Source organism: Corylus avellana, chromosome ca7 (assembly GCF_901000735.1).
Source record: "Corylus avellana chromosome ca7, CavTom2PMs-1.0".
Classification (NCBI taxonomy): domain Eukaryota; kingdom Viridiplantae; phylum Streptophyta; class Magnoliopsida; order Fagales; family Betulaceae; genus Corylus; species Corylus avellana.
The window spans coordinates 24,807,956-24,835,907 of NC_081547.1; the positions used below are offsets into that span (position 1 = coordinate 24,807,956).

The 27,952-nt window shown below is 36.1% G+C and overlaps 2 protein-coding genes across 2 annotated transcripts; both read right to left on the reverse strand.

Annotated features, from left to right (window-relative positions):
* Positions 1-3,825: 3,825 nt before the first annotated feature.
* LOC132186123 (AT-hook motif nuclear-localized protein 7-like) lies at positions 3,826-15,961 on the reverse strand. Its single transcript, XM_059599947.1, has 6 exons — positions 15,657-15,961; positions 14,452-14,891; positions 11,554-11,621; positions 10,433-10,564; positions 8,240-8,401; positions 3,826-4,443 (listed from the first exon to the last, which is right to left on the reverse strand). The coding sequence occupies exons 2-6, from the start codon at positions 14,807-14,809 to the stop codon at positions 4,144-4,146; spliced, it is 1,020 nt and encodes a 339-aa protein (XP_059455930.1). The 5' UTR covers positions 14,810-14,891; positions 15,657-15,961; the 3' UTR covers positions 3,826-4,143.
* Positions 15,962-19,231: 3,270 nt separating this feature from the next.
* On the reverse strand, positions 19,232-25,987 carry LOC132186124 (65-kDa microtubule-associated protein 3-like). Its single transcript, XM_059599948.1, has 13 exons — positions 25,921-25,987; positions 25,638-25,730; positions 25,337-25,534; positions 24,959-25,213; positions 24,325-24,534; positions 24,081-24,236; positions 23,790-23,949; positions 22,025-22,176; positions 21,850-21,937; positions 21,056-21,129; positions 20,822-20,896; positions 20,527-20,719; positions 19,232-19,786 (listed from the first exon to the last, which is right to left on the reverse strand). The coding sequence occupies exons 2-13, from the start codon at positions 25,707-25,709 to the stop codon at positions 19,338-19,340; spliced, it is 2,082 nt and encodes a 693-aa protein (XP_059455931.1). The 5' UTR covers positions 25,710-25,730; positions 25,921-25,987; the 3' UTR covers positions 19,232-19,337.
* Positions 25,988-27,952: the final 1,965 nt, after the last annotated feature.

A 27,952-nucleotide genomic window follows, 5' to 3' on the forward strand; every position in this document is an offset into this window, starting at 1 on the left:
AAAAAGTACAGAACCAGCAAGACTTTGATCAAACGCAGCCTCCCCTCCCCAAATATAAAATAAAAACTTAATTATTTGGGGGAGGAAATATCAAACAAACCAAAAAAAAAAAAAAGAAAAAAGAAAAGAAAAGAAAATTACAATTTAAGCTTGCACTTTTTCCCTAATTACATGAAGAACCTCGGCTGTTGGGAGCTAGCTAGCTAGAGCTGCTGGGCACCATGCAAAGAAGCCTCTCATAAACCATCTCCTCTCTCCTTTGCTTATAATTCATGGCTATGAATTCCTCAATTCTCCTCTCCAAATCCTTGTCTGGCTGATGATGATCATCATATTCACTATCACTATCATCATCATCATCGCCACCATCATCATCATTGTCTTCTTCATAGCCATCATAACCATGATATCCATCATCATCACCATCCTCATCATCACTGCTGTAATAGTAATAATACTCTCCACACGTTGCTTCATCTTTTGCACCATCCTCGCCTGCTTCTTCGTAGACTAAAAAACGACGGAAAGAAGAAGGGAACCAATCAGAATCTTCCGCCGAAGGCTTGGCGCTACTCCCGCGGAAGATTGTGATGATGATAACGTTAAACATGAGAAACACAGCCACCCGACAAGACCCTTTCACAACGACAAACTCGTACGTGGGAAGAAAAGGGTTGTGCTGTTTTGAGACGACAGAGAGTGAGAGGGAAAAGAGAATCACGAGGAGCAGAGCGATGGTTAGGCATAAAAGAAGTACAGAAATGGAAGCTGTCTTCATGCTCTTCAAATACGCAACTCTCTCTCTCTCTCTCTCCTGTGAACAGAGACGGTATCCTTCGCCTTACGTATAGCCCTGTTGAGGATATATATATATATAGTATTTAACAATTGGGGGGAGTTTTCTGAGAAACTTAACGAAAAGTCTGAAAGTAAGGCTTATTATTTTATTGTGTTTTAATTTATAGAAGACCTTTTGTATAACCTTTGATTTTAACTCATAACTTTTGATTCTCATGCTATTTAATTTTAAATATTAATTTATCTTAAAAGTTTAAAGTAAATTTTAAGAGTAACTTCACTTTAGACCCCTAGAATTACCATACGATTTGACAAGACCTCTCAAACTTTGAAACCTCTCAATTTAAACTCCTGAACTTTCGATTGCAGTCAATTAGAATCCTTCCGTCAGATTTTAAACGTTAAAAGTGAGACAATAATGTTTATACCCATGACTTTTTTATAAAATTTCAAATTTACCCTTAATTCCAAATTAAAAATAAATAAATAAAAACAAAAATTATGGATATTTTAACCTTTTTAGGTATTTCCGTTAGAAGTTAATTGCTAAATCTAACGGAAGTGTTCAAATTGAGAAGTTTTGAAGTTTGGGGGACTTGTCAAATCGCATGGTAATTCAGGAGTCTAAAGTAAAGTTACCTTAATCAATACTTTAATAGTTTAAGGCGAGAGGAAAAGAGTATAAATCGCACACGATCCGTCAATCCTTTCAAGAAGCACAGTAAGGTGCACGAACAACAAACGATCAGTACTCAACCCGATTTGCAAAATCATTTATGGAGGTTGTAATGAATTTCCATAATTTAAAACATTATTTCAAGAAGAGAACAAAATATATATATATTAGAAAATGTTTTTTAAAAAAAGATTGACCAAAAAGTAACAAGTATTCATTAAACAAGATATAACATTATTTTTTATACTTGTCACTCTGTAGACGTAAGGCAAAAGCTTGGGTGGGAAGAAATTTCTCAGCGTTTTCTTGTGTGTGTGTGTATATATATATATATATATATCGTGTTTCCCGACAGATAAAGATACGGTTAATTTGAAGTTCATTACATTACACGGAAACAAATCAAAGATAAGGGACTGAAAATGAGTGATAGAGAAAACATACACCATTATTTATTTATTTAATACCACATAAAATAAAAAGTGTTGACCTAAAGTCTTTGTTAATTGCCCTAAGTTTTTTCCGGCTGGAGCTAACTATTGTTGGGGACCTCAAACTCTAACCACAGTTAGCAGCTTAACCACAGGGTCATTTCCAAAAGAATGGGGTGGCATTGACTGTGTCGTTACTGTCGTACAAGATGACGAAGTAGAGACGAAAATCCTTTAGATTGTTTACTATTTCCTTGCTCCAACAACATCAAAGCCTGTCTTTTTTCCTTCCTTCACTTTCTTTCTATCTCTTTTTTTTTTCCTTCATTTGCAGTTTTCGTGTTCATACTGGTCATATTTTAATGCGCTTCGAGCGTTCTAACACGCCTTGTTAGAACACGACTTAGATTGTTCTAACAAGACACCCAAACAATACTTAGCAGTGTTATGAATCTCGAAATCGAGCATATGACCTCATCTACATTAACACTTATTGCTAAGCGATGAATAATGAATAAAAGAAAATTAGGGATTTTTAAAATAGTAAATGTTGAAGTGACAAAAAATGAATCATTTAATTTGAAAGTGAAATTTTTTTAATTTTGGAAACTCTACTAATGAAATTATCTTAAAAATTCTTATGGATCTAAATTCAGTGAAACACCACACCACTTTTAACTCTCAATGAGAAATTCATATTCCTTATTTCCTTTACAATTCAATTAGATATGCATTCTTTTTGCAGCATATTTGTTTTTTGGGAAAACTTCAACTTAACTCCCTAAACCTCTATGCAATTTGACAAATCCTTCCAAACTTTCAAATCTCTCACTTTGGACCCCATAAACTTTCAATTGCTCTCAATGTGGATCCCTCTGTCAGATTTTAAACATTACATGACGTTTATACCCCTAACTTTTGTATAAAATTTCAACTTTACCCTTAATGTCAAAACGTTTTTTTTATTTTAATTTAATAAAAAACAAAAATCAAGAATATTTAGGTATTTTTAACGGCTAAAATTGACGAAGAAGTCCACATTGAGAACAATTAAAAGTTCTGGGATCCAAATTAAGAGATTTGAAAGTTTATGGGAGATTTATCAAATCGCGTGAAAATTCAAGAGCTAAACTGAAGTTTTCCCTTGTTTTTTATTTTTATTTTTTATTGTTGTATGTTGTGGTGCCAGCCGGCTCCAAATTGAGGGCATAGCCCAACAAGCAAGAGCAATGTGATGTGATCATTCACACAAGTTATATGTGGTCCAAGGTTCTGGGACGGCATTCTAGATTCTATTCTTCTTCTTGAGGAGATATTTGTAAATTCTTGGGGTGTCAACTTGGGTGTTCATCAAGCTCATCAGCATATTTCCTTTAGTTAATTGTGTAGGGCCCTATTTGTTTGTTTGGGTTGCAATTAAGTGCCAACTTGGGTGTCAACTTGGCTAAAATTGACGGATGAGTCCACACTGAAAACAATTGAAAATTCAGAGATCTAGATTAAAAGATTTAAAATAAGTTTGTCAAATTACGGTTAAGTTAGAAGTCTAAACTAAAGTTTCCCCTCGACATAGCCCAACAAGCAAAAGCAATGTGATATGATCATTACTCAAGTTATATGTGGTCCAAGGTACTGGGACGGCATTCTAGATTCTCCTCTTCTTCTTCTTGAGGAGATATTTGTAAATTCTTGGGGTGTCAACTTGGGTGTTCATCAAGCTCAGCATATTTCCTTCAGTTAATTGTGTAGGGCCCTATTTGTTTGTTTGGGTTGCAATTTAGTTGTTATTTGTGAAGAAGAAACAAAAGCGTAAGCATTAAAGAATTTATTGCTTCCTTGATACAGACAGCAAGGAAGCAACTTCTGGGCAAAAGACAGCCAGAAACATTATCAAACCAGTGGACAAAAACTCCTTCAAGATATGGAAAACTGTTGCTGATAAATTTGGTCATAAACGTAGGCAAACCAGTTGAAAAATTACATGAAAAGATTCTACTCGTAATACCTGCAGAAACCTACATAATTAGCCTACAAATCAGAAGTCCTACCTGATAAGAATGTATAAACCTAGTTGGAAGTTCAGAACTCTGTTCCCCTACTTCCTCCTATTACAACAATCAATAACTTGTAAAGACAGAAATTAGAAGCAAAGACTAATACATTAAAAAAGATGAAAGATGAGGAAACAATAAAGTCAGCAAGAGACTTCCAAGATAATATTGATTGCAGCTTTTCATGTTAACCTCCAGGTAAAGATATATTGATATCGGTTCCAGAGTTTCTAGAAGAGTCCTGCACTGAGTGCAGGATAGCCCAGTTTTCTCTTCTGAATGTGGAGGAAGAAGCAAGGCTTGGTCTTGGGGTGCTAGAATTTTGCTGTCCATTTCCTCCCAGGCTCTCTTCATTTTCAGCATTAAATGCAGGTACCACAGTAGCTACGGTAGTGGCTGGTGTAACAATAGCAGGGTTGGACTCATTCTTCTGCTTCTTTGGTTTCTGCTCAGGCTGGTTGCTAGGTAGAAAACTGCCGACCACAACCTGATGCGCTCCGATGAAAAGATTAGGTAAGTATTCCAAGCTACGGTTCATTTCAAGCATGTAACTAATGTTCATAAGCTACATGGTCATCATCCAACCAAAATTTTGGTTAATTCTAGCTTCAGTTAGGTCAGGGTATGAGAACCACATCCACAATAATTACTCGTGGATAAAGTCAAACGTGGCTTCTTTGGTTCTTGCCGTTCAGGTTAGGTTTAGGTTGAGTGTGTTATTCTAAAGCTCTTAATTCTTTCCCACCATCTTAAGCAAGCCCAATGCTAGTCTTTCTTAATATTAGAATATTACCATAATTATGCCAGTATATCTTCATAATATTCTCATCATCATATTATTATAATATTTCTTATTCACTAACATATTAGCTCCTCCTAACCCTTAGTGATCAATTTCCTTTATTTTCTTTTTATGTTCTCTTCTTTTTTCTCCCCTTCTTAGTCGCTCTTTTGTATACTTCCTGTGTACTTAGATTGCACTCCTCTGCGCTCTTTTAATGCATTATTACTTATCAAAAAAAAAAATTATTGTAACTCAATTAGCATTATTTCTTAATTTTGTATTTAATGTCTTTTTTTTTTTGACTGGCCTCATTCAACTATAAATAGGTCAATCTATTGTACAGTTTTACATATCAGAAAAATAAGCTTCTTTTTACAATTCTTTAACTTGTCTTTTTCTTCATGGTCTCAAAGCCACCAATCTCTTGATTTCACTAATAAGCCTCCTTTCACCGCCCGTGAAATTTTTTGACTTTGGAAATTCCTTGGTGTTTTTCAAAGCGAGAGCAACACACCAAACACTTTATTTGACTAAAATTAAGAGTCCATCTGGTATAGCACATGCCTCCACGCACCACGTGCACCGCCATTTCTTCCATGTTTGACAAATCGATCTATAGCTCTGTGAAGAAATATCCTCAATATACTGTTAGACACGCTCTCACGCTCCACCTACAGGTCAGCCACACCACCACATAGTTGCACGCCACCATGCGTAGCAGGTTCTTTTGCACGTTAGATCCACATGCTTCACACATGCCTCAACAACTTGATCTGATTGGATATTAAACCTAGATCAACACCCAATCCGTAATTGTGACCCAAGCATGAGTACTTTTCTCAGACTGTTGCATCATATCATAATTGCAATTTCATGCCCAATTTTTTGTTTACGTCACACCTAATTGCCATCCTATCCAAGTTCACATCTCAATTTCTACTCTTGCCGCACGTGATCTAAACATGCTTCATCAACTCCTCTAATAGCCAAACTCACGCCCAAGTATATTCCCTTGTCGCACCAATACTCTTCAGCCAAAAAAAAAAAAAAAAAATTTATTACCTTGTCTCAAATGCCTTCACCCTCAATGATGTTACCCATTCTATTAACAATATTTTAGATGCGCCAGATCGTGTTGTAATCAATGTGACGAGGGGATCTTAGTCAGTACTAAGTCCAAGGGGGTGACCAATGGTTGCCAGCATGTGGGCGAAGCCTTGGGCCTTTCGAAAATAATCAACAATTCAAAATGGTGAGTTGGTGTCTGACTTGCATGAGTCGAGCTTGAGAATGAGAAAAGAATAAACTTCTCCAAAGTGAGCCATAGTGGGCGGGAGGTGGAAATTCCCACCACATGAGGTAATAGTCTGTCAAACAGAGTGGAGATGAGTGACTCATGAGGAGTTTGTCTTGGTGATAACACGTTTGATAATCTGGATTTGCTACCAGCATTCCAGATGTGGAATCAGCAATAAGTTTTGGTGGCTGGGGAGTGGCACCATCAACAAAACCAATTAGATCATGGCCTTCGAGAAAGGGGACAACAACTACTTTCCAAAGAGGATATTTATCTCAGGTTAGTTTGAGGGTGATATGGTGAGTGACGTTGTGCAAAGGATTGTGGGAGGCAGCAAACGTCGTGGGTAGGGTTGCAAAAGAGGTGATGGAGGAAGAGGAAGAAGTAGTCATGAAGGCAAAAAAATTCAGACATTAGTAGTGTATTGGCTCTGATACCATATAGGATTGTTTGTAATGCTGCCTATAGATGAATACTAGAGTCCTATCACAAGTGTTCTTCTATCGACACTTGATGTTTATCTTCCTTATCTTCATCCTCAACGTTATCTCTAGCTGTATGAGTTTGATCTGGTCTAATGTTAAGGACACCTACTTTCTTGGCCATGAGATTACTTCAAGTGCTGGTTATTATCTATCTCAGGTCAAATATGGGTCTAACCTACTTTCCAGGGCAGATTTGATAAATAGTAAGACAACCAGCAGTCTTCTCGAGACGAATGTCGAGCTTCTTCTATTGATGGTGAGCCTCCACCAAATGCCACTCTCTACACACAGTTGGTTGGCAGTCTTATCCATCTCACAGTCACACGGCCAAATATTTCCTATGTTGTTCATTTGGTCAGTCAGTTTATGAGTATGCCTTGCTCTACTCATTATGATGTTCTTCGTGTTTTGCGGTATGTCAAGAGAACTCTGTTCATTTGGTAAGTTTCATGGACTTCACTTCTCTTCACATTCCTTCCTTGACCTCCACTCCTATTCCAATGCTGATTAGGCTGGTGATCCCACATATTCGCTGCTCCACCACGAGTTGATGTTTCTAGTTGGGACATCTCTAATTTCTTGGCGCAATAAGAAACAATTCGTTGTTGCGAGATCCAGCACTAAGGCCAAGTATTGTGTGCTAGCTAACACTATTTCTGATTTTTAGCGGTTACGCTGGCTTTTGACAAATACAGGTGCCCCTCAAACTACTAGTTTTGCCATTCATTGTGACAATCGAAGTGCCATACAAATTGCCCATAATAATATTTTCATGAGCACACCAAACATATCGAGATTGATTGTCTCTTCATCAGGCATCATCGTCAACAGGGCACCTTACATCTACGAGAAGTCTCCTTCGAAAATTAGGTAGTTGACGTATTTATTGAATCTCATCTGCCTAGTCGGCTTCTTGATCTTGTTCCACCTCGAGTTTGAGAGGGGATATTAGAATATTACCATAATTGTGCTAGAATATATATATATAATGTCGGGGAACCTCTCCAAGGCAGGGCCCTTTGGACCCACCCCTATAGAGTAAACTCCGGTCCCGTGCGCCGCACCCTTAGAAGTTTCCCTACACGAAACTGGTTAAATCGCTGGCTTTTCACCAGAGGGTGTAGCCCCAAGAGATTGTTTGCACTCATGAGGTGTTGAACCTTGGATCTTGAAGGGAGCAAACCTTTAAGACCAAGGTCTCCACCACTTAGGCCAACCCCTTGGGGTTAGAATATCTTCATAATATTCACATCACATTATGGTAATATTCCTTATTCACTACCATATTAGCTCCTCCTAATTATTGTAAATCAATTAGCATTATTATTATTATTTTTTTATAAGTAAATTAGCATTATTTCTTGATTTTGTAGTTAGTGTATTTCATTTCTATCATTGGCCTCATTCAACTATAAATAAGTCAATCTGTTGTACAGTTTTATATATCATAAATACAAGCTTTTTTCCCACAATTTTTATTTTTTCTTTTTCTTCACTTAATAGTTAATATCCTAAATGAATCATTTTCTCTAGATGTTAGAAGATCGATGGCTAATGAAGGCAAGAGGAGAATCATATTTTAGATCTCAGATGCAGCACCAAAGCCCGCATAAAAGGAGCAATATGGAGTATAGATTAATTAATGAACCACCCTTACACAAGCCCGCACCCAAAGAAAAATAAATGAAATATGAAGAAAACTTAAGAAAATGCTTACCTGCACTGGACTAGCAGCTACAAGAAGTCCAGCAACTCCTCCCCCGACAACACGACCATCGGGGCTTGCCAAAGAGACACTCATCCCACCTGACCTGCTCCTTGTCCCTTGAGTCTCAGTAGGAATGAAAGATCCAGATAAGGAAAGTATCTCAAAACGACCCTAAAAGAAAACCAAGAAGAAGAGATCTTAGATACATGGAACAGAATCAAATTTTAATGCAACCACAACAATTTCTTTGTTCTCTATTTTGCTTTCTAAACCATCTATATCTGCCAAAATAATCACCATGAAAAAATTGATGTAATTGCTTTTACAGTTTATTGTGAACTAAGTTCAAGTAAAAAACTTAATGTGCTGACGAATATAAATCCTCAATCTCTTTCTGATTACCTCATTTATAGGTCAGTCAATTCTAGAATCCTAATACCAACTCCTTGGGGTCTCCTTTATGTATGGGTTGAGTATATAATAAGGCATGCCAAAACATAAGCATATAAGATGTGAGATTTGGCACCTTTCTCTTCAAGACAAAGGAAAATGTAGTACAAAAGGTGTTGTAAACTGTCATGAGGCAAGTGGTTCGATTGGATGTAAGACTTACAGGATAAGACTCAGTCAAAGGTGTACTATTTGTTTCTTTTAGCGTGCAACTTATGATGTGAGGCATTGTCCCGTAAGATAATGTTTTCTACTCTATTAAAGCTGCAACACACGTACATAAAAGGAGAAGGAGATCTACATGGAGAAAGAAAAAGCAAGCTATCATACCATTTCATGATGAGGGATCAGAGAGGTGTTTATGTACCCACCTCACTCTTTATGTAGATTACACAATTGTTTAACAAGTGGACATAAATTACTAATATGGAAATTTCACCTAATCTGTTAAACATCAAGCAATGTGCAAATAATTCATGCCACATGTGATCTCCCATTTTCTACATTCAATAACTTTCGTATATTTTTCATTGTAGATATTCTAATGAATCCCCATAATTAAAATACTTTATGCCACCACAGATAAATTACCCGTTTCAGTTTCTGGATGCATGTTGCAACCAATTCACATTAACGTTAGTATCACCATTCTATAGCCCTCCACAAATTCAAAAACTAGGGCAAGCATCAATAAGTAGATTTGAGGAACTGAATTAGGTTAGATCTGGGTTAGAGATGGATTAGGACCATTCTAACCAATTACAGAGTGGATACAAGGAAGAGAGAATTTCGATTGTTAGTTCAAGATTGAAAGCTAAGGTTCTATAAGTAATCTAGAAGAAAGTAAAATAGAAAATTCTTAAAATTTCAAGACAGAGAAGAGAGAGAAGAGAATACCTCCCATGACCTACCAAAGGATTGAAAATTATTTGATTTCTTGGTTTGACAAAACAGTTGTGCATAGGGTTCTTTAATAATGCAACATCTAATAATACCTAATATACATTTATATAGAGAAATTTAAATATTTGAAGATATTTTTTTATACTAGCATAAACTAAGATAATGAACCAATAAGAGTATGGATCATCTAAGCATGCTCGGTACTTGGTTTTGTATTGAAAAGGAAATACACAATGTTTTGCTGACTGATTGTTTAAGCAGTCTTCAATCCTAATGTTGAGGTGGCAGAAAATTATCTATATGCTGAACTGGGGTTTTATTTACTCTGATGTCTTTCCAGGGGAATTTAAGTGGCATGTTAACTCCTACTATACCAATTTTAATTTAGTAATTGTTACGCTTAAGCTAGGCCTTGGACACTAGATTCAAAGTAATCCAGGCACAAATATGTTCAATATGAGTATAGTATTTATTCATTTCCTTTTAAGAGATAATATTTTTCTTTGATGGTTTTGGCAAGATTTTTTTAAAGGACAGGCACACACATGGTAAACCTAACCACCTACTGTTTTTGTGCCTAGCTTTCTGAGATCTAGATGTGCCAGAATAGCTTTACCATGTCAATCCATGTCATGTGTTCGTGTCAGCTCTAACCTTGGCTATTTCACATCCTAACCCAGAAAATCAGAACTGCACTCAGGTACACCAAAAAGCATACAAGTGTAACACGCAGAATAGACAGGGAAGAGTATAGTCATTCATCCATTTATAATTGCGTCTGTATGTAAATAGTAAGTCCGAATCATCCAAAAGATAATATATTTCGAGATGGAATGACTAAGGCCACACCTCATACGTTAAAGTACCCCCAGAAGAATCAGGCTGACGAAGTGTAACATTTGAAATTACTCCATTAGCAGATAAGATGCAAATAGCACGAGGTCCTTGTTGAGAAAATGATATAACCTTCATTGTGACATCCTGTTAACACCAATTAAAAAAAAAAAAATAGAAGAAGCAAAATCCAACATAAGGCATTCGAATATATTCAAAATAGAAAGCAATAGCCAAATATTAATAATTTGAGAGGAAAATTGAAATTAGAGTTACACTTTGTCCATCACATGATGATAAAAGCACTAGTTAACTTAACCAAAATAAAGCAGCACTACAGTTAACTAACCCAAAAAAAACACTACAGTTATCTTGTTTTTGATAAAAAGCGGTCGGTTCTATATAATGGGCAAAGCTAATTTTGGTAAAACTTTTGTTGGAGAAACTCCTTGAATTAGAAGACAGAAAACATTGTTAAGACTGCTCATCAGTTTATGTAAGGATTTGGAATCTAACAGATAATAATAGAACGAATTCAAGATAAGCTGTTTGGAAAACTAGCAGCTCTAAATCCTGCCGAATTTTTTTAATATGTACTTCCCTTAATTGTATATAACCCCCAGTTTGACTTTCTAAAGTTGCTATATAATAAATGATATGCAAGATCTGAGAATGAGACCTTAGATCGAAATCAATCCTAGGCATACACCTACATGAAAATATTGAAACAAATATTATTTGAGAGAGGAAAAGAGGGGAAAAAAAAAGAGATTTAATTGAGATCTTGTAGCCCTAGAGGAAAAGGACCATTGAAAAATACTTGGGCCCGTTACCCAAGTGATAAAACCCTGGACCATGACACTAAAAAATAAAATGTAAAAAATCTTAAAGAACTCCAGTCACATACACCTCTAAATTACAAAAAAGTTAACATTTCTGTATATAAAACAACTCTGACTTAATTAACCTTTTTTCTTAAATTTTGCTATTTCTCGTAACAGTTCCCTAGATTGCAAAGATGTCTTCCAATTTAAAAGGAAAAGCAGGCATTAGACATGACCAACGATTAATCACGAAGACAAACTACTCATTTAGTAAACAATGCTAATTTCTTTTCTTTTGCTCATCAAACGTACCTCGCCAGCATTGACAGTGATTATATGGGGCATAAAATTTGTACCAACAGAACATGCATTGAACTCTCCTACAAAATAAGAGTTGCAGAACATTAACAAATACGAAATTAAACGTTAACACACACACATGGAAGATTATACAGATGAAATGATTCTTTCACTGAAAGCTAATCTAAATGAAAGTAAAATAAGCCTATACTAATAAATAAGTTTCACGGACTCAAGTCTTTTATATGGATAAAAAGGCACATGTAGAGGCTTCTACGGAATATTATTCAACTTTGCAATCTTCTTTTTTACTTTTACTTTTCCTTTTTTTTTTTGGGTGGGGGGGGAGTGATCCAGGAACTAACACTTTGAAGTGCATATAAATAAGGAAAATAAAAGCCTTTCAGGCATTAATAACATTTTCATGTAATCAAAACTTTTGAAATAACAAAGATCTCTTATATATTATACTTAAAGTTTCAGCAAAAAATCAAAGAGCTTAGTTCTTTCCTACAAAACCTATGCAATCTTTAAGCAACTTGGATCAAATTAATGGTTCCATCTTTAATAAAGTTTTCTACATGTAGACACGTTAATTCAATGCCTACAGTGAGAGGCCTGATTTGATCTGATTTGATACAGTAATTAAGTCATTGAAGTGCATTACAATAGGTCATAGTATAATAGGAGATTAAACAGAAACAACTAAAAATGTGTACTTTCTGCAGAAGAAAGATCATAACAAGTAATATAACATAGATCTTTATTAACAATGCAAAGGGTAGAGAATGAGCTAAATAAAAGGACTCGAGTTCATCATTGGCTGCAAATGCTGATGGTTGCTGTGAAGCATAGGTTGAAATCTGAGTACAAGATTTTACAGCTGAATCAGGCTAAATGACCACCTTGCATCCTAAATGAAATTTGTCTAATGGCCCCAAATAACTCCTATAAGGGGGTGAATAGAGTGTTTTCTCAATTGTCTCAACAAACATAGTTAACTTAAAATAAATAACCACATACAAAATCACCAAAATTAACCAAAGTATAAAATCAGTCAAAAACAAGAATTTGGTGATGAAGTGAAAACCTTTTGAAGCATCCTTAAAAATTAAAACCATTATGAGGCAGCCAAACCCAAGAAATTCATCCACTATAGAAGAATTAAATTACACGCAGTTTATACTAGTCTCAGGGTCTTATGAAAATCGTGCACTATGAGGCTTATATAGGGGGAAAAAAAACTCAAGTTTTGGTGCAAGTTGGTTTCTAAAAAACACAATTTGAGGCAGCAGCGTTCAAACGGGTAAGTATCTCATTCAAACGCAAGCTAGGGTTTCACAATTTTCTCGGCAATGGCATTCAAACGTTGTATTGCAACCGAGCTTCTTGGATCTCCCTTGATAAACGTGTTTGAACCTTTTGTGAACAGCTTGTGACCAAGCTGCTCAATGGGTCTTGTGAAACACCTTCATTCCAATATTAAGCAACCGCCATTGCGACCGACCTTTTCGGGAACTTGAATTTCTATAGTATGAAGACCTTTGTTTGAACTTCCAGCGACCGAAGCTCTAAAATCTAAAATCTTGAATTTCCTCAAAGATTGAGTTCGAATTCGAACAGCTATCAACTGGCTTGCGACAGCAGCTTCATTTCTTCAACTTTAAACACCAAATCAAGTTGTTTTCCTTGCTTCATTATTAAATGTTCTTAGGATTTTGTCCATTGATTGAATCCATTCCTGATGATGTGCCGCTAACAAGGCCTACCTATTCTCCCAATGCAACCTTGCTTTTTAGGGGCATGACATTCAATCCTATATCAATATATGCTCCTCCAAGCCTAAGGGTGGATTGAATCCAATTCTGCCATAAAGCAAAGGCAGTAAGCTAAGACATGAAGCATGCCATGAAATAGGTATTAATAGGAATTTCGAAAGCCCTATTTAAGCAATAGGACATGAAGAGGAGAAGAGGGGGGGTTCCTTGATGTTATGGTGTCAAGGTCGTCGAAGAAGGCCACAAGTGGAAGCAACCGATGCTCTGGTCATTCAGTTGAATCCTTGCTGCCAGTCCGTACTTGCCAGTTTTACCTACCACTTAATCAACTAAACCTAAACTTACAACTAACTTGGTTTTCACACTGAATTAAGCAACATAAAACCTACATTAAAGTATAGCTAACTCTGCCTGAGCACCATTGGGAAGAAAGGGTATGGGTCAAACTATAAATGATTGAGGTTAAAAGTTCAACAAGCATCTGACAAGGGAATCCCATTCCTTTAGAAACACTTTAAAAGAAGTCATGCAGAAATCCAAACACTTTGATCAACTTGGTCGAAACTCAACTTACAACTTCTATGTAAATCAGGACTGCGATTTGAGGAGGACATATATCTTTCTCATCCCAAGTAAAGCTCGTGTAATCAACAGGCTTTATGACTCAAGAACGTCACACCTTTATCAAGTTCCATTCTGTTCCTGTCAGCTCATCACAAATTTTGGTCACATAAGGAATATTCCCTCACTGACAGAAACCCACAAAAGCCCACCTTTTTGTTCACAGAACAAGCATTATACACGCAAAATTGAAGAGCATCTCATAGTAAGGTCCCACATAGAACTTTGACAAGTATTATCAATGAATGACTTTAAAAGGAATCCTTGAAAGGAGAGAACATTGAATTCTTCAAAATCAAAGATACTAGATCCAAAATCCAAGTGCGGTAACTCAAATCCTGCTCTAAACAGCAGTTCTAGTATCAAAAGCAGGAACAAAATATAAACATCCATCAAACACAATACAAGAATTAGCATCATTCATATCAATCATAAAAGATTTAGTGACAACCATTTGGTTGTCATGGTAACATATCGAATAAGAAAAACGACAATAAGAAAGACCCATTACCAAAATGTTCCATTGCCACTTTCTTATGCTGCTTATACTCCAAACCACTTGGTCGCACTTTCCCACGCTTGGTGACCGAGAAGTCACCTCCAGGTGGAGCCGAAGATGAAATCGGCATTGGAGACAATGCCATAGTGACCGCCCCATCTGGGTTATACTTCCTTGGTCTACCTCTCTTCTTCTTTCCCGTTGTTCCGGCCAATCCCACGCTCACGGGTGAAGCAGCAGTCACTGCTGGTGCACCAGCAGGCTGGTTCTGGCTCGGGTTGTTTTCAGACCTCGGCGCTACATGATAAGCTGATGGAGCTTCTGCTCCTATCACAGTAACCCCTGAACTAATACCTTCTCTTGCTTCCATTCATAGACCAACACTTTCATAAAACAACCACTAGAGCTGACAACCTTGATATTTCCAACTACTCAGATACTCACATTAGCATCTGCAACAAAGAAATCCATGCTTCCAAATTAAAACCCTTTTGTTTCCTTCTGGGGAAAAATGCTAAAGACTAAAGAAATATCTGCTCAACACTCAAAAGGTTTTTCAACCTTCAGAGATCTAAAACAACTATACAAACCTAAAATCCAAAAGGTATTATGTAAAAGCTAGAAGTTTATTAAAAGATAAATGGAATTAACCTAAGCTCAACAACATCTTCCTCAACTTAAAAATAAAAACGAAATTTGAAACTCAGACTAGAAAACAAGACCCGGAAAGAAAATAAAAATGCAGTCAAATTCTTTTTATCTTTTGAAAACTAAACTTGTAACCCAAACCAACAAAAAAAAAAAAAAAAACCAAAAAACATCAGAAAGTGAAAACAGAAAGACAGACGATAGAAAATGTCTATTGGAGTATATTTTTTTACTGCAAGTAAACATTTTCTTCAATCTTCAAAGATCATAACTTCAAAAACAAAAACTCCTTGTGAACATAAACACACACACACACAGAGGGAGAGAGAGAGAGAGAGAGTAAACCCATGAATAAGAACAATTATTTTCATTTAAAAAACAGAAAAATGTTTTAGCACAAATCACATCTCAAAATCAGAAAATATGAACTTATTACACCAAAAAATAAACGAACAGAACAAAAATCAAATCTTTAGCCAGAAATAATATATAAATTAAAAAAAAAAACAAAGAAGTGAAATAACCAAAACTTCGAACTTAAAACTACACCAAAATCCAAAGATCACGACCTGTGACTGGAACCTCCAAACTTCAACTAGCTCTTTCGACACTGCAGCTTAGACTGTTCTGTGTCAGACCCTTTTCACATTCGAGCTGAGACAGTACTCTCATACACCACCACAACAACAACAACAAAAAGTTCCAAAAAAATCACAATAATATAATTAAAAAAATAAATAAACTGTTTGTTTACTGAGAAAATGAAAACCGCCTTTGAATTTCAAGAGTCGGAAAATATTAACCGCAGGCCGGTTCTTCAGAAGTTGTCTGAAAACAGAGGCAGTTGAGATAGCAAAAGGAAAGTGAAAATAAATAACCAACAAAAAATTTAAAAAAAAAAAATATATATTGAAATAATACAAAATTAAAAAAAATAATAATAAAAAATAAAAAACAAAAAACCCACTGGAATTTGAATGTGAAAACAATTTTAAAAACAAAAGCAGTAATTGCTAAACCCGATAAAATAAAATATAGTTAATGAAATTTTCACGTCCGTGAGGGGAATTGGGGTTTAAAAAATTAGGTAAATGTCTAATATGGTAAATTTAAAGAAAAAGTAGGGGAAATAAGTGGAAAAAGAGTAAATTACTTTCTTTTATGAAATTCATTTGTTTTGCATTTAAAGCTCCGAAAGGTAGTGTTGGCGGGCCGACCTTTTTGTTTGCCGCTGACCTGATTTTTGTCCTTTTTGCGCAAATAAAAGACTGAACTTTCACTTATGCCCTCGAAAAAGATTATTATTACGAAACGCGTCAATTGAAGTTTGAAATTCTAGAGGGGTTTTTGCTTTTTTGTATTGGGGGAATTTGTTTCAGCAGAATTTGAATTCAGGGTGGTGAGATGTGATTGCCTCACCTGCAGCTCACAGATAGATACTTGCTTGTCAGCATCTCAATGGATATACTGCCATGGGAGAGTGACAATGCACCTGCCGGACAGGCAGTTTCATTTATGGGATATGACCTTCCTTGCACGTGGGAAAATATTAATACGTTACATCATGAAATGAGAAAGGGGGTATGCACCGCACTACTTTTTTTTTTTTTCTTTTTTTTTTCCCTCACTATATATATATATATATATATATATATTAGCAAAAATAGTAGATAGAGTAGGTTAATTATAGTTATCCTATTTTAATATGACTATAGTAGTATATACTCGTTGAGAGTCTCACTAAAGAAGCTTAGATGATGAGAACTGTAAGCATTCTCTCAAGTCCGACTAAGCTATAACCTGACTCAGTCCTACCTAGGCATCAATTAAAATTTAAGACGACTAATACTAATCAAGTATATGTACAGATTCTCCATTGCGGATATTTAAACCCACGTCCTAATAAATGTTTTAACCGCTTTAAAAAAATTTTGGGCCATTAAACCATCACCCTTGATGATTCTCTCGCTATGTTTATGTGTGAGGTCGATAGCTATTGAATTAATTATTATTTTTCAGTTTTTTTTAAATAATTTTAATTTTGTTTCAAAGGTATTTTTGAAATAAATATACAAAAGTATATAATTTGACATGTAGTGGTAGGATGGGATGCCCTATTGTCACTTTTTAAAGTTCGGAAAAACTTCACTTAACCCCATAATTTTCATTACTTTTACAATTACTTACCTAAAATTTAAAAATTCTCAATTTATTATATTGAATTTTTAATTTTTTGCAATATCACCTCATATTAAATTTTTATCTTAAAACCTAACAAGGAGTGTCAAAATTAACAAAATACCCCACAATTTTTTACACATAACTTCATTAAACGGCATAACTACATCATTGTTCATAATCACACTTTATACATACTATTTAATGACAAAAGAGCATGTAGGCTCATACTACATGATCTTCAAAATCATAGGACTTAATTATTTCCCTTTGAACATCATAAACACCTCCTAAACTATTAATTGTACCTTTTTCCTCTTAAAAAACTGTAATTTTTCCACACCCCAAAGAGATTCGTTCAAACGTCTTGCAATCGGTGTTCGAATGGAACACTTTGTGGCTTATATAGATCAAACATGGTATGATCGTTTATGTGGTCGGGGGCTCTATGTAGCTTACACCAATCAAATGGTGTGCGATCGTTATGCAACCGAAGCTCCCTAGAGCTCCCTGTTTAGTCAAATTAACGGTGTTTGAATTGACTCAACCTAGTTTTTTTTTTTTTTTAATGTAAAACCGATCAAAAAATCCCTTCCTGTAGTTCCTACACTTATTTTCATACACTCATATGCAGTTTTTAAATTTGCAATTAGATTATAATTCAAAAAAAACCTATCTCATATTTAATTATAGTTTTAAAAATCACAGCGAATAAATATAAGATTACTCAAATAAAAAATAACTTTTTGACTACATGGATTCATGGAAGTACTTTTTCTTTTTTTTAAAATTTTTGTTAATATCTAAACCGACAAGAAGGCTTAAATTCACCCAAAAAAAAAAAAATCAGAACATGGCATGGGTAGAAATGTGTTCACGTGGTCTCATAAGTGCAGAAATCAACCACCCTTCCTTATATTCAAACCTCGGTAATCGTAATGGTAATACCTTCACATACCTGCAGATAAAAGAAAAGAAAAGAAAAGAAAAGGAAAGAAAAATGTGATTGGCAGGTGAGAAAAGCCAAGGTCGGCGTGGAGGTGGTGGTGGTGGTCCTGACAAAATTTGAGCAGGTGAGCCGTTACATGCTTACACTTGTCCGAGATACGTTGCTTGTCTCTCATGTTACAAACTGTACCGCACATGCCCCTCAAACCGAATATATTTCATGGGGCCCCTCGCCCCCATACTCGAATTCCCAAAACACAACTTCCCTTCAACTCATCACTAGGTCAAAGGTGGTGAGGGTAGGTGTATGCACGAAGAAAATAGGCTAAATATGGTAGATTTGGCTCCCAAATTGCAGGAGAAAAAACAAAAAAGGAGGAAGGAGGAATCCCTCCTCTCCGTCCTTCTTCCGATGGTGGGAGTTCGAGACGAGCTTTCCGAAAAAAATGGGATTTTGACGTACGACGTCACATGTCGTAGTACTTGTTGGAACGACAAAAGAGCAATTTTAAGTTGAATTGTAACCCTGCTTTTCAGCAGAAACAATCATTGCTTTGCAGCGGTGGAGGAAGTTTCTTTCTAAATAATTATTTTTTCAAAACCCAACTCCATTCTTTCCTCAACTCTCTTTCTTCCTACTGTGTTTGTTTCTATTCTCAACTTTCAAGTTGCCTTCCAAATCTAATCCCTATTCTGCCAACAATATTTGACCCCTCCAAATAATTTTTATTTGGCTCCAGTACTGTAGCAATGGTATAATCGAGAGTAATGATTCCCACCATATTTAATAAATTAATCCTTCATGGGTCAGAAAAAAGAGGGTACATTACTTCATGGATCACTATCCTTGTCCCCTGGAGATAACTTCTATCTACCATGTCCTACTGGATCATTTACTTGTCCCAACGGCTCCCATCTATATTGATTGAGTTGCCTTCAAATAACAGTGTACATGGAGCAATGCTATGGGTGTGAGAAAATTGGCGTAAAAAAATAGGAATAAGTAATAGCACTGAAAGAGGATCCTATAAGATGCCATAATCTTTTAGAAAAATCATCAATTTCCTTCATATAATTTGTCATGAAACAACTATCAATTTTGGGATTTTGATGGGCATTAGAGACTAGGTTTTAGGAAGGATAAAACCAGCTCTGACCTCTTCGAACGAGTATTCAGTTGGTTGATTGTTGTTGTTGTTTTCAATACATAGAGCAAGACGTGGGGTAGCTGGTGTTCTGGCTGTCGTCATAGGAACTGACACTGTCGGAGGAGTTGTCGGCTCCGGAATTGGCATCGTCTTCGGCGTTCTGCTTTCTTCATAGCCAACGGCAATCGGCTTCGAAGGTGTTCCCACTAGTGACAGCTCGGTGCTTGAGAGAGCTTTTTGTAACGACGCCGTATATGTCATCTTTTGATCTTCTAGGAAATTATCAATGTTGGCCTTAGATAACACTTGGGAAGAAACAGGAGAAAGGGGCTTCCGGATCAACGGTGACTTATTTTTATGTGCCTTTCCACTACCAGATGAATACTTCTCTGCTGAATGACCAGGATCCTCTGAGATGCTCTTACCTGCATAAAATTTTGTAACCAAAACTTTGCAAGTTAAATAGTCACTGAGAAACTCTGCAAGCAATGCCCAAAATTGTAGACATTCTATTATTACTGTGTTCAAAAATCCTACATGTATTTTTCTGTGCTTATTTTCTAATGTGGTAAAAAAAATTACCATTAAATTTTGGACCCGTTAATTTGTATATTTCACATCAGAGAGTAATCTTACTATATTACATGAATGGTGCAAATTTATTTTAGTATTAAGAGACAAAGGACCTTAAAGCAAGATGGTTCAAATTTGCTGGCCTTAGTTTTCAATATTGGCAGTCCTTCGATTAAGTATAGTAATACTCCTCAAAATCCTATCCTACCAATACAGATCCTGGAAATATTTAGTTTCTAATTAAATATTTGAAAAATTCTAGAGGACATAGCTGCAAAACCACCATGGTGCTGGTGGCTCAAAGAGCTCTTGGCTATGTTTGCCAACAGCCGGGGCTGGCACTGTAGCTAGAACGGCACTGTTTCAGCTACAGTGCCAACTGACATGTGGCAGCAAAAATTGACTTTTTCATATAATTTTTTTTTTTTTTTTAAAGCAAAATATTTAAAAAAAAAAAAATTAAAGATGAAAAAGTCAATTTTTGCTACAATATGTCAGTTGGCACTGTAGCTGAAACAGTGCCGTTCCAGCTATAGTGCCAGCCCCGGCTGTTGGCAAACATAGCCCTTCTAATTCAAAAAGTCACCCTTACTAGGTTGCAGACGGGAAGCAGCTTTTTCAGGTTTCAGGTTCTGAAGCATTGCTCCACCAAGGGAGACTTTTCTGTTGCCTGCAACTCCTGTGGGTGTTCTCGAAGCCTTTTTTCCACTCTTTGATGGACTGGGTTTTGACCCAAAAAGTGCTTCCTGCTTAGCTATCAGCTGTCCCTGGATTCTCTTCTGGTCCTAAATACAGAACCGATTCAAGCATGGGTCATAAAGAGAAAAAAGATTTAAAACGAAAACTCCATACTGATTATCACAAATTAATTAAAACCAGGTCCATACTCTCTGCCTCTGCATTTCTTGCTCTTTCTCTTGCCTTAACATGCTGTACTGTTCAAGCATAAAAAGAAGCCGTCCCTACAAAACAGATATCATAGAAGATCTAATTTGCATAATCAAAGGCAATGTAAATATTAATCAATATGCACTACAACTTGACGAACTTGAACAGGTCAAGTTTTGACTTGGAGCAACATGTCTATTTAAAATGTTTAATCGATTAACAGAAAACCTTACACCATCATATAAGAATTCAGTCTGGCTTTGTTCCTCCCAAGCTTTTGTTTTTGACGTCAATACCTCCACCATTGCTGCTCAAGTAGGATCCAAAGGATAGAACAAAAACTCATAAAATAGACCAAAGAAAAAATATAAAGGTAGCATCTACATAGAATATTAATCTGAACATAAATTTGTAAACAATCTATTTATTAGGTCCTCTAGGCTCTAACTTCCCTGCTTCCCAGCATCATTGTTTTATACATTCGGCACACTAAGTAGAACGGTAAGAGCTGCATATAAGTACTACTCATATCTGCATAGTGTAATTCAATCAGATCGTACTCTAATAATACGACTGGGATTTAAACTCACAGTATTTTCAACTCAGGGCCGGCTCAATGACTAGGCGACTGAGGCGGTCGCTTAGGGCCCCTAGTTAGTAAGGCCCAAAATTTTTTCTCATAAAAATTTAAAACCTCTAAAATAAGGTCCCAATATAATAAGTCCATTGTAAAATAAAACCAATTAACCTAAAAAAACAAATATACCACATCAATTTTTTGGGGCAACTAATTAAAAGTTAAACTTAAAATTCATGAAACAACAATGAAAATGAAAATAATAATAATATTATAAAAATATAATAATATTATTAAAATAAATATTATTTAATTAATATTTAAATATTAAAAAAAATAAGTTCTCAACTTCAAAATTTCGCCTAAGGCCCCAAATACATTGAGCCGACCTGTTTCAACTCTGTATCCTATTGCTATGAGAAATAAAACTTGGTTAAGCAAGATATTTACCAGGAATTTTGTTAACTAAAGCACGACCTTTCTCAGCACGTTTAAGGGTAAGATGTGCACCTCTTCCACCATTATATCGATTATCGTCCTGAAATTCCATGATATGAAGGTGAATAAATTAAGATGAGGGGAATGGAAGCTACTTTCTATTCAAAATAAGATAAAAAAGTTCAACCCTGTTGTACTCCTCAAGCCAGCTCTCTTCTTGACATGCAGCTAACCACTTCTCAACCTTCTCAAGTATTTCTTTCCTGCACAAAGCTTCCTCTTTTACGTTTGCAATTTGAAGTTCAATTTCTTCTAACAGGTACATTGGATCCACAGCTCCTGCAAAATGTAATTGCTGATGATTTATTTTTCCAGGACAATCGCTCAAGTCACATAGATAGTTGCACATACGGACAAAACCTAGTCAGTGCCTTCCTCGTCTCCAAAACCTGTTCTTTTCCACTCCACAGCTTTTCGATTCACCAAATGTCACCCACCCAAAAAAAGACGAAGTAGAAGAAGAAGATCTTGTTATGTTGTTAAGCAAAGCCCACACTTGCCCTGCTTTCTTCCAAATCAAGTAAATTCCTATTCTATAACAGCTGTTTGTTTTTTATGTTAAAGAAAATCCATTATTGAACAATTGAAAAATGAAAGCTTTCTCTATTAAACCAAAAAAACTTTTAGTTTTCTTGATTAGGAGAGAAATGAAAGTTAGTCCGTTCGATAACCCTTTTAAGGGTCCTTTTTTGGGTGGACACGAATTTCTTCTAAACTGGTTTTAAGGAAATTCACTTCAACCTACACTAATAAGTAACAAATGTCATTCAATATTTTTGAGTTTCTAAAAAATTAATGTTTGAGTTCCTAGATTAGTAGAATGACAATAAATTACTGTTAAAATATTAAAGAAAATATGTGAGAGATAACACTTGGTACTTATTAGACTGCCCCTCACCCTCACAAGAGGCCGACCAATCACCCTTCACATAGTAAGGGCCGACTACCCTTCATTTGGTGAGGGGTGGCTGTGAGGGTGACCTCTTTTTTTATTTGAAGGGTAAAATTATAATTTTATAATAACAACAAGCTAATGTCATCATTTATGCCACATGTCATCAAAGATTGGTGATGACGTAGATCCGCATGTGCATCTAACTGCTTTCATCAAACAATTCAACGGTAGGGACCCTTTTGATCAAAGAGCTTACTCCATGAATCTTAATGATACTTTTGATACCCCTGGATCAGTTTGATATAACTGCAAACCTCAGGAATCAAGTAAGTAATTTTTCAAGATTAATATGTAGTAGCATCATCTATAGGCAGCAGCCAACGAGAGTGAGATCATAGTGAAAAAGTAAGCAAAACCTACTCAATCCAATTTAATTATCAAGTTGAATTTACAGCAAATCAAGGCTATGAACATTTAAGCTGAAAGCAATTTTATTTGTAACTTTACACGTTAGGAAGATTAACCTTGAGGAATATTTCTCTCTCTCTCCCCTTTTTGTACATATGAACTTTAAAGTTGGAAGATGTATTTTTGAATGTGCTTTAAGTTATATTATAACTTTTGGACATGAATAGTTCTATAAAAAGCATGCTTTTGTGTAAGTACTTCATGATTTAATCATAAACCAGTTGTTAGAAATATATTTTTAAAATTTTATTTTAGTGTTATATCCGGCCCCTCTAGTTAAAATCCTGACCTCACCCATGTTTGCATCATACAAAAATCCTTGCACACAAATTGATACTTCAAGTCAATGAAAGTTTATGATTGTATCTTTTCCCCATATTGAATGAGCTCTCAAGTTATATATAAGTGCTTGACAACGGTTTCAATAAAATTACATGCCTCATAGAGAAAGAAGAAATTTCCTTGGCAGAAAAACATCAAAATTACTTGCAGTAGCCTTTTACATAAATAACATTAATAAAATTCTTACCAGACTTCATGGCTTCAACTGAGGATTCCATTACACTAAGTGCTTCCGTGACCATGTGCGTCTGGCTACATATCTGCTCTAGTTCCAACCTCTTTTTCATAACAAGCTCTTTCATTTTACTTGATTTTAGTTGCTCAAGCCTTGAAACTTCTGCCTCAACCTGCAGGAAAAAAACTCATAAAAATAGTTAAATACATGTCAATTTCCCACATAAACTTTGCACATATTGTAAATCATAAGAAAGCAAAATTAGTTCTCTACTCCAAGGAATCTAACTCTAAAATTACATACATTATTTAGGAAGTTTACAGAAAGCATGTTAGTCTCGGTAATTTCAGGTTCTGAAGCAGCAATATTACTAGTTACGTTCTGAAACATCTGTTGCTCCTCCATTGGTGTGTCCATCAAATTCCACATCTCCAACAGGGCACTTGCAAGGTTTTGAAGCTGGTAAACTCCAAGGTTTAAAAAGGTCAAGAAAAAAAAAAGTTTTCTCAAGAGGACAATAGGATAACTAGTTTACACATGTACTGACCCTTTGCATTCTCTGAATCTTGACCTCTCTCAAACTTTGTACTGCAGCAGCCAACTTCTCTATCGTATGGTTACTTATATCTTTTGTTCCTTTGGAATCATTCAAAGTGGAGTGGATTTCACCAGCTATGTGTCTGAACTCCATACCAAGGACCGAGCACACTGAGTTCAGGGTGTTCAGGTGGTTCGATACCTGCTTCAAACGATTTCTCTGCAGGTGATGTAGAACAAAATCAGGAGAAATCATTATAGCAACAAAACCTCCAACTTCCATAGATGAAAAGAACTTGATTAATTTTATGTCACACACTCCCAGAACATAGTTCAAATGTAATAGGCACAATTCATATTCCAGTTGCATTCATTCATGCTTCATTGTAAGTAATCCCAAATTAATCGCAAAAATTCCAATTAATCTTATGCTTTCTCCATCATTTCCTTGAAAAGACATACTTTCATCTCTCACCCATTTTTCCCCAAGTTTTGGCTGAATTACAGTTTTCATAGTTTTCAAAAAATCGAAGAAAAAAAATCCGAATTTGCTATTCTTGCAATAATTGTAAATTTATGAGGGAACAAAGAATCGAATAAAACCCAAACTTGCCGCTATATACAAAGATAGTAAATTGATCAACCTTCTGATTCTGAAGTTCAAGCAACTGTTTACGTAATTCTTCTAGTCTTCTCATGGACAAGTCAGTCTCATCCAGAACCACCTTGTACAGATTATCCTCTGTATCTCCCCGAAACTCATTTGAAATATTCTGTATCTGCTGTAAAACTTCAACAAATTGGTTCTTTCTGTTAATTTTTAGCTTCCGCATGTCCTCCAGTTGTGAAATAACGATGTCAAGCTCTTTACTCAAGCCTCCATCTGGCTTCCAATCAAACTGAAGATACAAACCAATCAACAAAAGTTCCAACCATTAAAGAATTGCTTGTGGCGACCGGAGGAAAAAAAAAGGGCAGGCATAAAAATATAAACTTGTTTTTTAATTCCTTACTAGACTTACATGTAGTGGCTGCTCACCCATTGCGGAACAGATATCTGCAAGTTCTGCTTCGGATTCAGCTATTTCTTGTTGCAGCTGTGCTCTACACTTCTTGGCTACATCTACTTTTCTCCTATATAGCTCCAGACACTTCTGTTCAATTTCAAGCAGCATCGTATTCCTATTGACTTCAGGCTCTCCAACCTCATCCCATATTTTCTAATCGCAACAATAACCAAAAGAAAAGAAATTCAACATGCTATCAGGAATACCAGATGCATGATTCTATATAACTTATCCTTCAAAAGAAATTGAAGAAAACCTGCAGTTCATCTAGCAACAATCCACAAGTTGTTTCAATATGCGCAAACTGGTTAATTTGGTGTTTAAACATGGTGAGGCAAGGCAACCTTCACTGAAAATGACAACATTTCTGTAAGACACCTCTAGGTACCAACATAAAAACAAAAAACAAATATTATAAAAATTCACATCATAAAAGTATAATTTTATTCCTAATTCTTTAAGCATTAGCAAAACCCTAGATTATGTTCTTGCAACTTATAATATCAAATATAGTCTCAAAAGATTCCAGAGATACATACACGGCACAGACACTAAGGGAGAGACGGAGAGACGCCAAAACAATTCCTCAAGCGTGCTCTGTTTGGCTGGTGAGAAACTAGAAGAAACCCTGTAATGTCACATTCCCAAAATGGATGAACAAAAATTAACTGAACAAATAAATGTCAAAAATTAAAAATTTAAAAAATGCAAAACAAAACAATTCAGAATGAACTCTCAGTAGGAATAACCTTCAGCCAACCAAACAAACAAAAATGAACGCGATACTCAAATGAGCGAAGTAATGCAGCAAGTAATGGAGGACTAACAACAATCATGTTAAGAACTAGTAGGAAATTTTCCTTTTTCTTTTCCTCAGTTTTCCAGCCAAGCAAACAGAAAATGACGATTAAAACGAACCAGATTGTCTGAGATTTTCAAATTATGAGAGTGTTGCCTGGAGACGGAGAAAAGTTTTTCGGTGCCGGAAAATCCGTTTCTGATCAGAATGGGTTTATTGGGGTTTTGATGGAAAAAGAAAGTGTAACGCTTCATTTTGGGAGGGAAAGGGAATGGGAGCAAAGGGAGCCGTTACGTTGGGGAGAGGAAATAGTGCCTGATCTTGACACGTGGTCATATATAGGAGCCAAGATGACGTGTTAAGATCGAGGGGTCTGTGGTTGGGTCTGGTCAGGGAGTGGCCCAGTGGGAGGCGATCGGGATTGTTGTTTTGGTGGGGTCGAATGGGATGTATTCAAAATTTTGAATTTAAAAAAGGAAAAATGTCCCAAAATTTCTTAAATTTTGCCTATTTTACGGTTAAATTTTTTAATTTTGATAATTAAAATAACTGGTTTTGCTCAAGTGACAAATAGGTTTTTCCTTTCCAATCTTTAATAAAAAATTTGCCCCATTATATTATTTATGTCATACCAATGAAAACGTGACACATATATTTAGACACCACATGAGGCTGCCATGTAAACAATTACCAAAAATAAAGAAAACAATTTTTTATTTTTACTTTCTAAGCAATACATTACAAATCTACAATTTTTCTTACTTTCTCTCTAGCGCCGCAGTTTCAGGTAAGCCCCCTCCCTCATGGTGAGGGGAGGAGGGATGGCCGTTTGTTGCCTCCCTCCTCCCCCTCGCCTGTCCTTGTACCGGGTGCCAGTAGTTTACTTGATGTCCCAGTCCCAGGTTGCCTCCTCCCTACACTTTCTCTGCCGCCCCTTCCTCTTTGTTCCACTTTTGTCCTTGGCGGGGCTCTCTGATTGTTTTCTGCTCCTTTCCTTTCTGTTTTTTTGCTTTGTTTTTAGTGTGATGTTCTTGTAGCCTTACTTGTGTGTCATTCGGTGTGAGTGCTGATTTTGGGGGTTTCTTTCAATCTCCCCCCAGTTTTGTTTTGTGTTCGCCGCCGATCTCCTATGCCCGCTCTACTGCCCAACGTTCGATGTTGGGTCTTTCCTCATGCCCTTCCAGCGATGAGCTTCAACGTCCCCTGCTGCAATAGTTTTCCGGCCAGCTGGCGATTGGTTTCGCCACCCTTCGTCCACTATTTTTGGCTTTTTCCGCGTCCCCACCGCATTGAGCTTCCATTGTTCCCTTCCGGTGTCGGTTTCCGGCGAGTGCACAATCAGCATCCACGCTGCGTGTGTCTGTTCCTGTTTGTTTTATTTTATTTTTATTGTCTTTGTTTTTGTTTTTTCCTTATATGCATTTCATTCATGTTATTTGCTTATAATAAGGCCCTGCCTCTTTGGTTCGCCCACGTTTTATTTCGGTTTTTTTGCTTCTGTTTTGTAATAAGGCTTGGCCACTCAATCTGTCTGCTTGGATGTGAACTGAATTTTGGTCTAGATCTTTTAGGTCGTGGATGTGAATTTTAGTCCAAACGTTCAAGTTGTGGACGTGAACTTCATCCTGGCTTTTGGGTCGATGAGGAATTTGCGCTACCTATGCATTAGATTGTGTCTGTCTTATGCAGATCTGTTATTTCACTTGAAAACTAGTCATAGGTTAGCGGAGATTTTAGGTGATGTTGTATCCTTATAGCTTCAGCTATAATTT